At 41.7% G+C, this 12,332-nt stretch overlaps 1 protein-coding gene across 1 annotated transcript in view; it reads left to right on the top strand.

Annotated features, from left to right (window-relative positions):
- The window catches only part of LOC103396896 (E3 ubiquitin-protein ligase znrf3-like), an 88,409-nt gene that overhangs the window by 46,514 nt on the left and 29,563 nt on the right, over window positions 1-12,332 (top strand). Inside the window, exon 2 of the mRNA XM_025052681.1 lies at window positions 9,328-9,450. Within this exon, the coding sequence (XP_024908449.1) occupies window positions 9,328-9,450 (123 nt within the window). The remainder of the gene's footprint in view (window positions 1-9,327; window positions 9,451-12,332) is intronic.

Below are 12,332 nucleotides of genomic sequence, written 5' to 3'. Positions count from 1 at the left end.
CTTCCGAACAACCAATGATACATAAAGGAAAATCTTGAAAATTATTAGGGGTGCCCAAACCTTTTCATACCACTGTAAGTCTACATGTTTGGCTTGTTGCTCGGTCATGAGGTCTTTAATAATCTTCTATAACGGTATATGTAGAAGATTAATATAAGTATTGTTATGACCTAGTTCAATTATTTGCCTTTATAATAATAGGATTATTTGGGAAACCACTAGAGAATTTCTGGTCTTTTTCCCCATTGCCTTACTAAATGCAGAGGATGGAGCTGTTTATTTTACAGTTGAAGTAAAGTGAAGGGATTGGAATCATTCCCAATGTTTCAAATTCCTGGGCATCATTACTCATTGTTTATTGATTCCCCTTACTGATTCCATGGACGCATTTGGGGAAAAACATGTTGCCGTGATTATTTCACACACCTCTGTAATTTGGTTCTTCCAGTCTGAAGTATGGTTTTATTTTACAAGAAAGACTCTAAGGATTTAAGTTTCCAAGACTCAACTCTTGACGATGACAAATCTGGGAAATACCTCTGACGTTCAGATAATTTTGCCATCTCAAATCAACTGTCAAATTTTGATGCATACACAAAAGCGTTAATGCAAACAAACCTGTTTGTACATTTTGTACCATTTCTCCTATTCCAATAGGAATCGAAAAGAGAATTAAGAAATCAAATTAATAAGTAGTTTTAGTGATAGAATCAGAATTGGCAGATTCTTATTGATTACCATTCCTTGTTATGTAACTGTAGTAAAAATGATCAAATGTCTCATAAAACATGACATCATGATACATTATAATCGTGATAGCTAATGGAATACATAGGTGTGGTTGTCGTTATTCCACCACTCCAGTCCTCGGGGTCTGAACAAGGCCGTAGTTATGTTGTCCTTTCCACTGAGCAGGTGTGTGAGTGAGATGAGAGAGGGGAGGAAGAGCAGTATGGGACTATGCTCTGATTCTTTTCCAGCCGACCAAGCAACAGCAGCTTGCCCCGCATTCCACAACCCTGGGGACTTTAAGGCAGGGAGGGAGGGTGGGCGGGTTGTTAGCATTCCTCCATCATTGGGGCCATCAGAGACGCCGCACAACATCAAAGGCCACTCAGAGCCTAGGTGTTGATAACTGCAATCCTCCCCTCGGTCCACTTTTTGCCACCCAAACTCTCAGCCCACAAACATGCGCACACAGAGCTGACCGACTGTGTCAGGTATGTGTAAATATGTGTGATCTGTGCCCTCCTTCTGTCCACCCTGGAGGCTCAGCAGCCTTTCCACAGGAGCATTCATCTTAGCTGGTTGGGAAGTGACACTGACTTTTGTTTTATAGGGCGAGGCAGAGCAGGGAGAATGTCACTGATAATTGGGGGATAATAGTTCCATCAACCTCACGTAAGGTGATGAACAATGGCTGTCATTTGAAAAGTGGTTGTTTGCAGTTTTTAATTTACTGCTGTGACTTTTTTGAATTTCTTCGGTGATTTGTGATTTTTTTTTTTTTACATTTTAAAAACTACTAAATTTGATGTCAACGTTGGCAAATTATTAAAATTTGACTTTTGTTTAGCCCCAAAGACCTGCGTTCTCATTTCAAGATTTTTTGATTCATATCTGTTTCGTTGAACATTATCAAATATAGTCAACAACAATCAGGATTTTTTCTAATAACTGAAGCAACGTGTCCTCTGCTTTGTACTGGTGTCAAAAAGGCATCAATTATATTTAATGCCTTATCAAACTTTTGGTGCTCTGAGCATAGGTTCTGTAATTCATCGGTTATTGATCATAGAGTTTATTGATCATTTTTCATAGAGTTTTTCAGGCCTCACGCTAGGTTTCTTATCTGTGGATTGCAGGTTCAAATTCTGTGGTTCGTTAAGCAAGTACAGTAAACCCTTGTTTTTCGCGGGGGTTACGTTCCAAAAAGAACCCGTGATAGGCAAAATCCGTGAAGTAGAAATCTTTATTTTTTTTACAATTAAATACTCAGAAAAAGAAGAGATAGAACGAACAAACCATTTTACAGTCTCAACCATTTGTTTCACAAATAAACTAAAATAAAAGTACTTTAGAAACGTTTCAACAAATAACTTCTGTACTGTACTGTTACAGAAGAATTTTAATCATCAACGTGAACAGAAGGCTTCAAATTGTGGAGATTAGCACCGCCCACCGTGAACGGGAGAAAATTAAAAATGATTGTGAAAAAAATACAAATTACCTGTACAGTCGGACAAATAGTGACTCAGCTTTTACTCAGTTTTACTTTATCACCGATAGACAGCATCTTCCGCTGCCTTTTGGTCCCTACCGCAGGTACTTTTGCCGGTCCAGAGCGTTTTGTCGACATTATGGGGTTTGATAAACTCGAAATTGCAAGAGAATTTGCACGTACGTAATGTCAATTTGGCAAGCTGTTTTACGTACGTGTACATATTAAACCGCAACGTTATTGGTGCACAGGTAGAGAAGAAGCGGAGTGACTTTTTAGCCAATCAGAATGCAGAACACAATGCACGATGCAAATCCGTGAAGTAGCGAAACCGTGAAAAGTAAACCGCGTTATAGCAAGGGATCACTGTACTTTGTTGTCTATGTCTATTCTTTCTTTACTTCTACTTTTTTCTTCTACTTCACTGGTCATGTAATTTATTTTAACTTTTTATTTTTTTTACTAGGGTTAGGTGTTACTAGGTGTTTGCTACCAGAATGACAGCAGTGTCCTGTACACTCAGACAGTATGTGTAGTTGTACCTCCCACCCCTCCCCTTTCCAAAACGGTGGCATCCAGCCCAATTTTGACCCCTGAACTTTGTCGGCTTGTCCTTTGTTGTTTTCCGTGTGAGTTTTTAAAGAGTGAAGAGCTGAAACTGACACCGGGTAGAGTGTGCTTACACACAAGCTCAAACACACACCATTGACAGTTTTGGGATGCACCAGCAGGGACTTAATAGAGTCACAAGTTGGGCGTCGTGCTCAGTGTTAAAGCTGTCAACCCCACAGCCTTGAGCTACATTTATTGTAGGGCCCTCCCAGCTGCTCCGCTGTAACTGGATCTGACTCCCTCTCTTCTCAAGGCCACTCGTCTTCTTTGAAGTTATTTCTAGTGCTGGGAAAGCGGCTCTGTGTGTGCGTGGTTGGTGCGTGTTTGCATGCATGTGTGTGGCGTTTCTTGAATGCATTTATAGTGCGTGTACATTTATGCATACTGTACATAACAGGGCAGCACACCAAAATCACAATTGTTTATTTTTCTTGTTTTGTGAGAACATCTTGAAGGTGGAAACAAGACTAAATCAGAATTTTATTTATCGCTCTATAAGACACCACAGAGGGCGCTAAAAAAAGAAAAAAATCTTATAGAATATTACAATATTTATGTTATTGATTATCAGTGTGCAAAATGTGTAATCTTGAGAAAATAATCGATACTTGAACATTTGTGCCTTTTGACACGTACAGTCACCAAGTAAAAATCTGATTAATATTCAAGACTCGTGTGTTTATTTATCACATGATCAGTTCTGCACCAACAACTACAGTGAAATGTGACCCTGAGGCACTACATAGACTATGCATATTCAACATATTCTACATTACAGATTATGAAAACTTACAAACAAACACGCATATATACTGTATATAGATAAATACAAAATGTCTATAAATACGTGTTAAAAAACGACTCCACATTTGTAACAGATTTTACATTTGGACACGATTTGCGGCGACTTTTTTCTGCCAAGGTCACTAGTTATAAATTCTTGTTTTAAGTCAACTTAGTCAAACCTTCGAAACCAAACGACTCTATACTCTTGTCCGGAGGGATTTTCTGGGTGATGTCACTCCTCCCCCCCCCCCCCCCCCCAGTCCTTCTAACATGGTGCTAGAACTATTGGACTTGTTGTTGGACTTCAGAGCATCCTTGTGAAGACCAGCAAGGAAGATGTGATAAAGAAGCAGAAAAGATGTTGAGAGAGAAGTCAACACAACAGATGGTGGCGGGACTTAAAAATAAAATGTCACCTTTGAGCTACGTATGACTGTCAATCAATTTATAACTTGTTTGGTACATCGTGAAATGCAGGCACTGGAGTGAGAATATTAAATATGAAGATTGTTTACCTGTTTTATTTTTCTTAATGTTTTAATCAGAGCTACACAGTCGTGTTAACTGTGTAGATTATAATTAAGCAGCAAATAAGAGATTGTTAGATAAGACATCAGTGTATGTACGGTGTTGTAATTACTCTGCAGAACCAGACATTCATTCATGTTTGCCCATTTGTTTTTCTCACGAAATACAAAACTGCTGCTCAAACAAACATTATTTTTTTCCCCCTTTCTTCCTTTTGTTTTGGTCTGGTCCAAAAAGCATGAACTGGCACACATCTGCAGAAGAAGAAGCACCGTAAATTGGTTGACACACCTGCACCAAAGGGCACAGCAGCGTGAGGTTTTCTCTGTTCTGACCGCACCGCCGTTTGTCGTGACGGGTGCAGCACGGTGTCTGGTGAAGGTGCTAGTGCTAACATGTTGACATTTTGTGTGTTGGCCAACAGTTTTCTGATTGTTTGTTAGATGCCAATGTTGTATCCAAGTGATGAGCTGTTTGGCATTAAATGGTCTGCAGTAATTAAAAAACATACTTGTATAGTATGTTTTATATGTATTTTACATTTCCATGTAAAATGCTTGACATCCTTTGTTGCTATGGAGTTAATATATTTTTATAGTGTACCAACAGTAGTAGTGCAAAAAATTACAGTTGCTGTGTTGTCTGTTTTACTCCTGGGTCGAAGCCCAGAGATGTAATTCTGTAACATCTGCTGTGCCCCGAAATTAGTGGGGTACAGATTTGGCACTTATGTGCAGGTGTAATTGTTATTATAATGTGGTTTGTGGGTGTGGAAGAAGACTTTTAGCTTGCCCCTTATTCAGGGGTAACCACAGGGGTAGGCTGTATAGAGATTTGGAAGAGGTTTACAACAAATGCCCTTTCTAACCTGGGAATTCAGGACTAGGTGGTAGTGAACCCAGAGCCTTCTGGGGGAGGCAGGAGTTACTGCCACTACACCAGGCTAGCCTTGTCGAGTTGCTATTTTAGTTTTGTTACAATACGTCTAGGTAAGACATTAGTTTGGTGTTCTGTACTGTTGTGTAAACACACTGTGTGCGGCCCTTTAAAAAGCATTTATGGTAAATTCGTCTGCATTCTACCACATGACCCTCAGAGAGACTGTGACATACTGTACCGGTCCCTGGTACCCACCCCTGGTTAACCCAACCCAACAGCCCTGAACTCTACACCCCACATTGATGTGTCATTCCAGTAATTTAACAATACTGCCGCCATATTGAGGGAGGTTAAAGCACAGTACAGGTCGGTAGGTATGCGTCAGTGGTGGTGTGGGGTGGGAGGAGGCGTCGGAGGAGGGTGGAACGGTCGGGTGAATTAAAGGCCTGGGTAAGTGGGCGGAAAGCCTTTACACTGGGGTGATTGAGTTCACAGTGAGCAATGTGAGAGATCATGTTACCCATGTTATGTGTCAGACACACTGCAGGCTGACTACTATATAGGTTTGTTGCTCTTGCAGCAGAGTTCTTTAAGCTTTTGTTCTTTGTTGATTTGTGTGCATGTGAAATGGGCCAGCTCTTCCTTCCAAACATAAAAGAAGCCAATGGACATCAGCGTTCACTGGTTAATCATTAAGCCAGGTTGACAAAAAAGAGTTTGTTAAAACTGTCTCTGGCTCTGACTGTTGCCTCAGACAAAAAGGCAGCTTTAATAATTATGACAGAAACCTGTCCTTGGTATGACCTGCAGGCCATGACAGGACATGTTAGAACTCAGTCTTAAGAGCTGAACTGGTGCCTTGGTTTTTATTTTTAACAATTGCCATTGATTGATGACTATATTTATATAGTTTATGAGTGTATAGAGTATGTTTTAAGCATCAGCTGTACAACAATAATATAAAGAACATAAAGTACCATACCATAAAATAGGAGACTTTTGGATTTTGGGTGCGTGCAAGGATTATTAACCAGATATTTTTTCCAGGTGTTAAAATGTCAAAAAAACTAAGACAATTTCCCTAAAGTACAAGTTTCTTTCACAATTCTTTCTTACAAAGAACTGTGTAAAAACAACCTGTAAGTAAGCATGGTTGAACCAAGGGAGGGCTGTGACCAGGGCCACCAATAATTTTGAAGAAGAGAAGAAAATACGGGGTGAGGCTTTGGATGGGGGAGGGCTACTTGATCAAAGGCTTTGAGAATTGTGTCACAGACAGACGGAGAAGAATAGCATTGGATGGTGTGTCTTGCATTTTGATTTCCTTTGAGAGCCGGGAGGTAGGAGGGGGACAGAAAGGTCAGAGGGGGAGTCGGTGGTGGCTACTTTCAGGAGTGGGGCTCTGTTTTTATCTCTGTTTTTATCTGTTTTAGAGGAAATGGCAGTTTAGGGAGAGTAGATTTGTAAAAGAAAAAGTTAATTATTTCAGATCTGATTTTATTTTCTAAGATATTTTAGTTTGTTATTCATACCACAGTGGGGATTCACATTTATACTATGTACTTCCAAAAGGCTAACCCTCTCAAAAGTTATTCTATCAGTAAATTACACCATAAATAAAAATGTGTTAAATTAGTTTTAGGACACAGCAGCTCTTTAGGCGCTCATATACCGAGTGACGTCAACATGTGCCTGTTGTCATGATTACCAACTCAGCCGGATTTTGTTCAGTGGGGCCTGCGGAACAGGATATTCATGTGAAAGTCTGTCTCCCCCAGGGGTAAAACAAGAGCCGCCCCCTCAGAGCACTTTGTGGGCACCCATTGCCCAAAACCTATGGGTGTGGAGGGACAGGGCAAAGGGAGTAATTGGGTGTTTCCAGTGAGTTGAGCTTGTGTGATATGGGGCCCAGTAGGGACCCAGCAGTTAGGGGGTACAGACACACATGAGACCCACTTCACCTATTAGGGTCATGTTCATTCTAAAGCCCTTTCTTTTTTCGCTCTCCCTTCCGTGAACCATCAACATCTACATTCACATCTGAAAAAAATTATAAAATCCTTGTAGTGGAAATAACAGAAATATTTGGGAGTGCAAGAGCCTCAGGACAATGGCCCAGTGTTTAGAACCTAGGATGCAGGCGGGGATCCCTGCTGCCATCCAAGCTGTTAGACAAGAAGCACAGAGAGGTCATAATCACTCGGAGCACTTCGCATCATGGTCCTCATTAGGACCGACTCAGACCTGAGGAAAGGTTCGGATCATTTCACACGCCTTTACCTGTGTAGTCACGTCCAGCTGTGGTCATTTGTCACGAATGGAAATTCTAATTCTTGTTAGTACCAGGCTTTTCAAGATTCCATGGTCACCTGAAGCCGGTCTGTTAGATGTGGGTGACCTGGACATGGGTGTGGCCCATGGGTCACATGCCGATAAGGATGTGGAAAATCAATGTTGTGGCTTTTAATGGTGGCTGTTGCTCAATGTGTTGTGAAGTTGTCTTACAAGCAATACAGTGGGTTGTAGGCTCGATTGCAGGTTTGGCAGTTATCACCCCCTAGCAGCCCTGCAGGCAGTGTGTAGAAGGCGAAACCTGTAGTGTCCAGCGTTTTGAGTGGTCGTCAGGACGAGAAAAGATATTAATTATTTACTGTAATTTACAGAGAAATTGTAGCCTATATTTATTTTTCCACTTCTGGCCATCTATACTTATGTACTGGTTCATGTAGTTCATACTCTTAGTCTTTTCCTAGTCCGTCTGTTTTTTTGACCCCCTTGTTCTCAGCTTGGTCCTCCTGATAAACCCCTTAGGTCAGGGGCTTGCCCTACTTGCACTGTAGTGAGTAGTCACCTTCTGACGAACCCCCTCCATTGCACAGCTAACCTGCTCCCTGAGTGACATGAAGTGGGGTTCAAAGGTCAGGGGTCGCCAGAGGAGGGACGGTATTTTAGCGATACAGGCAAAACACACTCTCCCTGCAAAACAACATCTGCACTTCCGCACAGAACAGCGTCAAAACAACAATACGGTGACCATCCAGAACAAAAATAGTGACAACCGCCTGACTCTGGAGGGGCGAACAACAACAACAGCGGCCTCCAGTGTCCAACTTAGGTCACTACCCTTTTCCACAAATCTCCGTCCCTATTGATCTGCGATGTGTCACTGCACCCATCTCACCAATATTTTCAAAACCCAAGTGAAGCAAACTAATTCGGGGCTAGCCATCATTCCGGCTGGATTAACCGCAGAATTTCAACCGCTAAATATTGTTGTTAACAGGGCGTTTAAAGTTAAATTGCGAGCTGCGTGGGAGTACTGGATGACAGAAGGCGAACACACATTCACCAAGACAGGGAGGCAACGCCGGGCGGGTTACGCCGCTATTTGCCAAATGATCGTGGATACCTGGTCTAAGGTATCAATCTCAAATATCGTTACCGGAATCATCACTGAACAGCTAATTAACAGCAATGAGACTGACTCGGATAATGACGAGAGGGATCTGGACATGCTTGATTGTTCCGCTTAATTGTTTCGCCGACTGTTTTGTTTCGCTTAATGCGCCTTATAAGCCGGTGTACCTTATGCATGAAAATATTCCCGTTCATTGATAGTGCGCCTTATAATGCGGTGTGCCTTATGGTCCGAAAAATACGGTAATTAAGTGTTCTGTAGTGCTAACTATTAGCCAATCCTCCAACAATTTTCCACGATTAGCAAAAAAAATGTGTTCAAACAAACATATATATGATTTTGTAGCACGGAGTCTGCCATGACTTATTTTTTTTAATATTTTTTATTAATTGGTGCAGATTGTGTGACCTGTGTGTACACCGGGTTGAAAACAAATTTGGATTTGTATAAATGAATTTAAAAATGGCAGCAGCATTGTATTTGACAAAATACTTTCTTCCTGCTGCTTTTTGGAAATCAGCTTTGTTGGCACATCATTAAAAGTACCAGATGCCCAGTTTTGTTTATCTGGCGGTGCTTGTTGAGTAGTCAGGATTTTTTTTAGATCCTTACCAATTCTGCAGGGGCACGGGAAATTATTCAGGGACACTTTGTGTTCCTGAGCTCATATGTTTCATGATTAAAAAAAAGGAGAGCTGGCAAACAGATGACGAATTCTCGGACACAGCTGGTCTTAATCTTCTCTGCGATGTCGCGTCCCCTTCTCCGCGCACATGTTTTAAATATTTCTTGAATTTTACAGGAAAGAGTTCATGGCAAGGTTTTCACATGTTCATTTTACTGTCTTTGATCTTAATACCTATAACTTCTGTTTTCATTCCAGATGCATCCACTGGGACTATGCAATAACAATGATGAGGAAGACCTGTACGAGTATGGCTGGGTCGGAGTAGTGAAGCTGGAGCAACCTGAGCTGGACCCCAGTTGTCTTACTGTTCTTGGAAAGGTAAAGAGCTGGATGTTTTTATCGTTGTTTACTTGCGTAACCTGGTCTTTGTAAAATACCTATGCTCTTTTTCCTTCTTTTTTTCCACCTCAGTCGTGTTTATATAACCTGGAAAACTGGAGTACAGGAATAATAAACATTGATTATATTGTTGTTTTGCTAGTCCTTACAAATAACAAAAAAGGTTAGAATATAGTGATACATATACAACAATACATTGTTTTTATAACTAACTCCTCTTTAAGTTATTAAATGCATGTTGTTGAACCAATGAATAAGGCCCAACTCAATTGCTCCCTTGTCTCTCACCATCCCCTTTTCTCTGTCCTCCTCCCCTCCCTCCCTCCCTCACTTACTTCTTCCCCCTTTCTGTGTCCAGACCCCTCTGGAGTCTCCAAGTGGCATTTTATCATGCTTTAATTAAGTGTTCCTCTTAATGGAATGTACCAACATTCCCTGGAGGACGAGGAAAAGGGAGGGCTGGCCATAATCTCATTTATCCTGTGCATGGCTGGTGACAGAAAGAGAGTAAATTATGAATGGGTAATTTAAGGATCTCTTGTAGTGCTAACACTGCCTACCAGAAAAAAAGCTTTAATAACAGCTCAGCATCTCTACTGCCTCCCTCTGGCAATAATTGCCTGGAGTGAGTGCAAAAGTGAGACAAATGAGAAAATGGAGACAAAGGGCTGCATCCCTGCAGATGAACACATCACTATATTATTTCTGTGACCTGTTTAAAACGAATAACAACAATGATTTAATTTGATTATTAGCTCTATTAAAATGCGTAGGAATTAAACCGTGCGACAAAACGTTTTGTCCATTGTCCAGATGCCTGGACGTCAGCACATGTTAGCCATATAGGAAGACGAGGAAGAGAGGTCGGTCGGGTCGGCCTCAGAAGTCCACGTGTAATCTCCACCAGAGTGCTGGTGTGTCACAGATATATGTGCACTGTTTTTTCCTGCTTTTCCTCTCTGGTTCCTGCGAGTGCCACAGGACTTTAAACCCCTGACCCCTTTTGTGCCACAGCAGCAGCTCCTGCCCCCGAGAGAAGGAAAGCAGGAGTAAATCAGAACCTACTGTAGCCAATTGTGTGTGAGGAATCCTTTGAAGTGGTTTCGTTTTCTGACTGGTGTCAAATACGGATGACACTGCAAGGTGCCCCGGTGCTAGTAGAACACAGCTGCCTGTGGTTGCCTCTCTAATGTTACAACTTATCAGGTCTCTGCTTTCTCGGAAGCGTTGGTAAATGTTGTAAATCATGCTCGCGCCTCCGTGCACATCCGTTCTTGAGTTGAACTATTTATTGCCATCAATAACAAAAAAATTCCTGGTTGTAATTTCCTCCCCCGATGCTGGACTTTCTTAGAACTGACCTTCATCTCTGCAGTCTGTCCCACAAACATACATGGAGTTTCTTGGCAGCTTCTCTGGAACATGAAATCATGCCACTGGCTTTCCGGCTAGTAGAGATCTTTGTCACGTTGCCAGTAAGATATCTCCTCTTTCAAGCATCGCAGTGTCAGTCCAGTGGGCACATGGGGTCTAAGCCCACTGGCTTTTCCCCTTTTCATTTCACCTGCACTCTCATGAAATCAGCCCCTGACCCCTGGGGAGGGGCAGTGGTCAGTCTCACTGCTACTCTTGGCACGGTGTACATGCAGGGAAAGGCCACACTATGTTGATTAACCAATGAAAAGTTTCAGTAGAACCTCGAGATACAAGCATAATCCATTCCAGGACCGTGCTCGTAATTTGAGGTGCTCGTATCTCAAATCATGTTTTCCCAAGACATAACAGAAAAAAATGAATCTTTTCTGAAATAATCTGCTTATTAGTGCTAATAACAATGGAAAAACATGTTTTTAATTGCTATAGAGACATACACACAGAAAAATTATAGTATATAAGGATTCCTGTGATGTAAAATAAAATGTGGTTTTAATTATGAGTTCTTACCTTCGAGACAGACAATACAGTAGTGGCTTATGGTGGCATGCGCGACGTACGGAAGCGATGCTTACGGAAGCCGTCGAAATACTCAAATGTCGAGACGCTCGTATCTCAAGGTTCCACTGTATTTGACTTCTAGCTTGTGACCATTGATTGTATTATATGAGGGTGAGACAAAAAAGGTTGCCAGTTTTAAAAAACAACTTTATTTATGAAAACAACAAAGTCATTTTTCAACATATTCTTCATTTAAGTCAAACCACATCCTCCAGCTGTGTTTTAATTAGATTTTGCATCAGTCTAAGGACTGAAATCGTGTTTATTTCAAATGCTGTTTCAATTTTGGAAAAAATAAAAATCTAACGTTACTAGCTAAAAACCTGCAAAGCTTTGGTAGTTCTGATGAGTTTTGATTCAAGACCAGAGGTGGTTAGTAATGAATTACACTTACTCCGTTACATATACTTGAGTAGGTTTTTCAAAATAAAATACTTCTAGAAGTTTTAAATCACTATACTTTTTACTTTTACTGGAGTAGATTTATGAAGAAAAAACAGTACTCTTACTCCGCTACATTAGGCTATACTGAGCTTGTTACTCGTTACAGAGATACTGGATAAAGCTTAAGCTATATTCTCTATTCTCTATAGATCCATGAGCCAGTATCTCTACTTTTTTTTTTTTTGTGTCAGAGAGTGACTTCCACCCAAGGTTGTACTGCGCGACTGTCCATCCATCCGTCCGTCCGTCCGTCCGTCCGTCCGTCCGTCCGTCCGTCCGTCCGTCCGTCCGTCCGTCCGTCCGTCCGTCCGTCCGTCCGTCCGTCCGTCCGTCCGTCCGTCCGTCCGTCCGTCCGTCCGTCCGTCCGTCCGTCCGTCCGTCCGTCCGTCCGTCCGTCCGTCCGTCCGTCCGTCCGTCCGTCC

Source organism: Cynoglossus semilaevis, chromosome W (genome assembly GCF_000523025.1).
Source record: "Cynoglossus semilaevis isolate Cse_v1.0 chromosome W, Cse_v1.0, whole genome shotgun sequence".
NCBI classification, from domain to species: Eukaryota; Metazoa; Chordata; class Actinopteri; order Pleuronectiformes; family Cynoglossidae; genus Cynoglossus; species Cynoglossus semilaevis.
The sequence above is the reverse complement of the archived record's forward strand: the minus strand, read 5'-3'. Positions and strand labels throughout refer to the sequence as shown.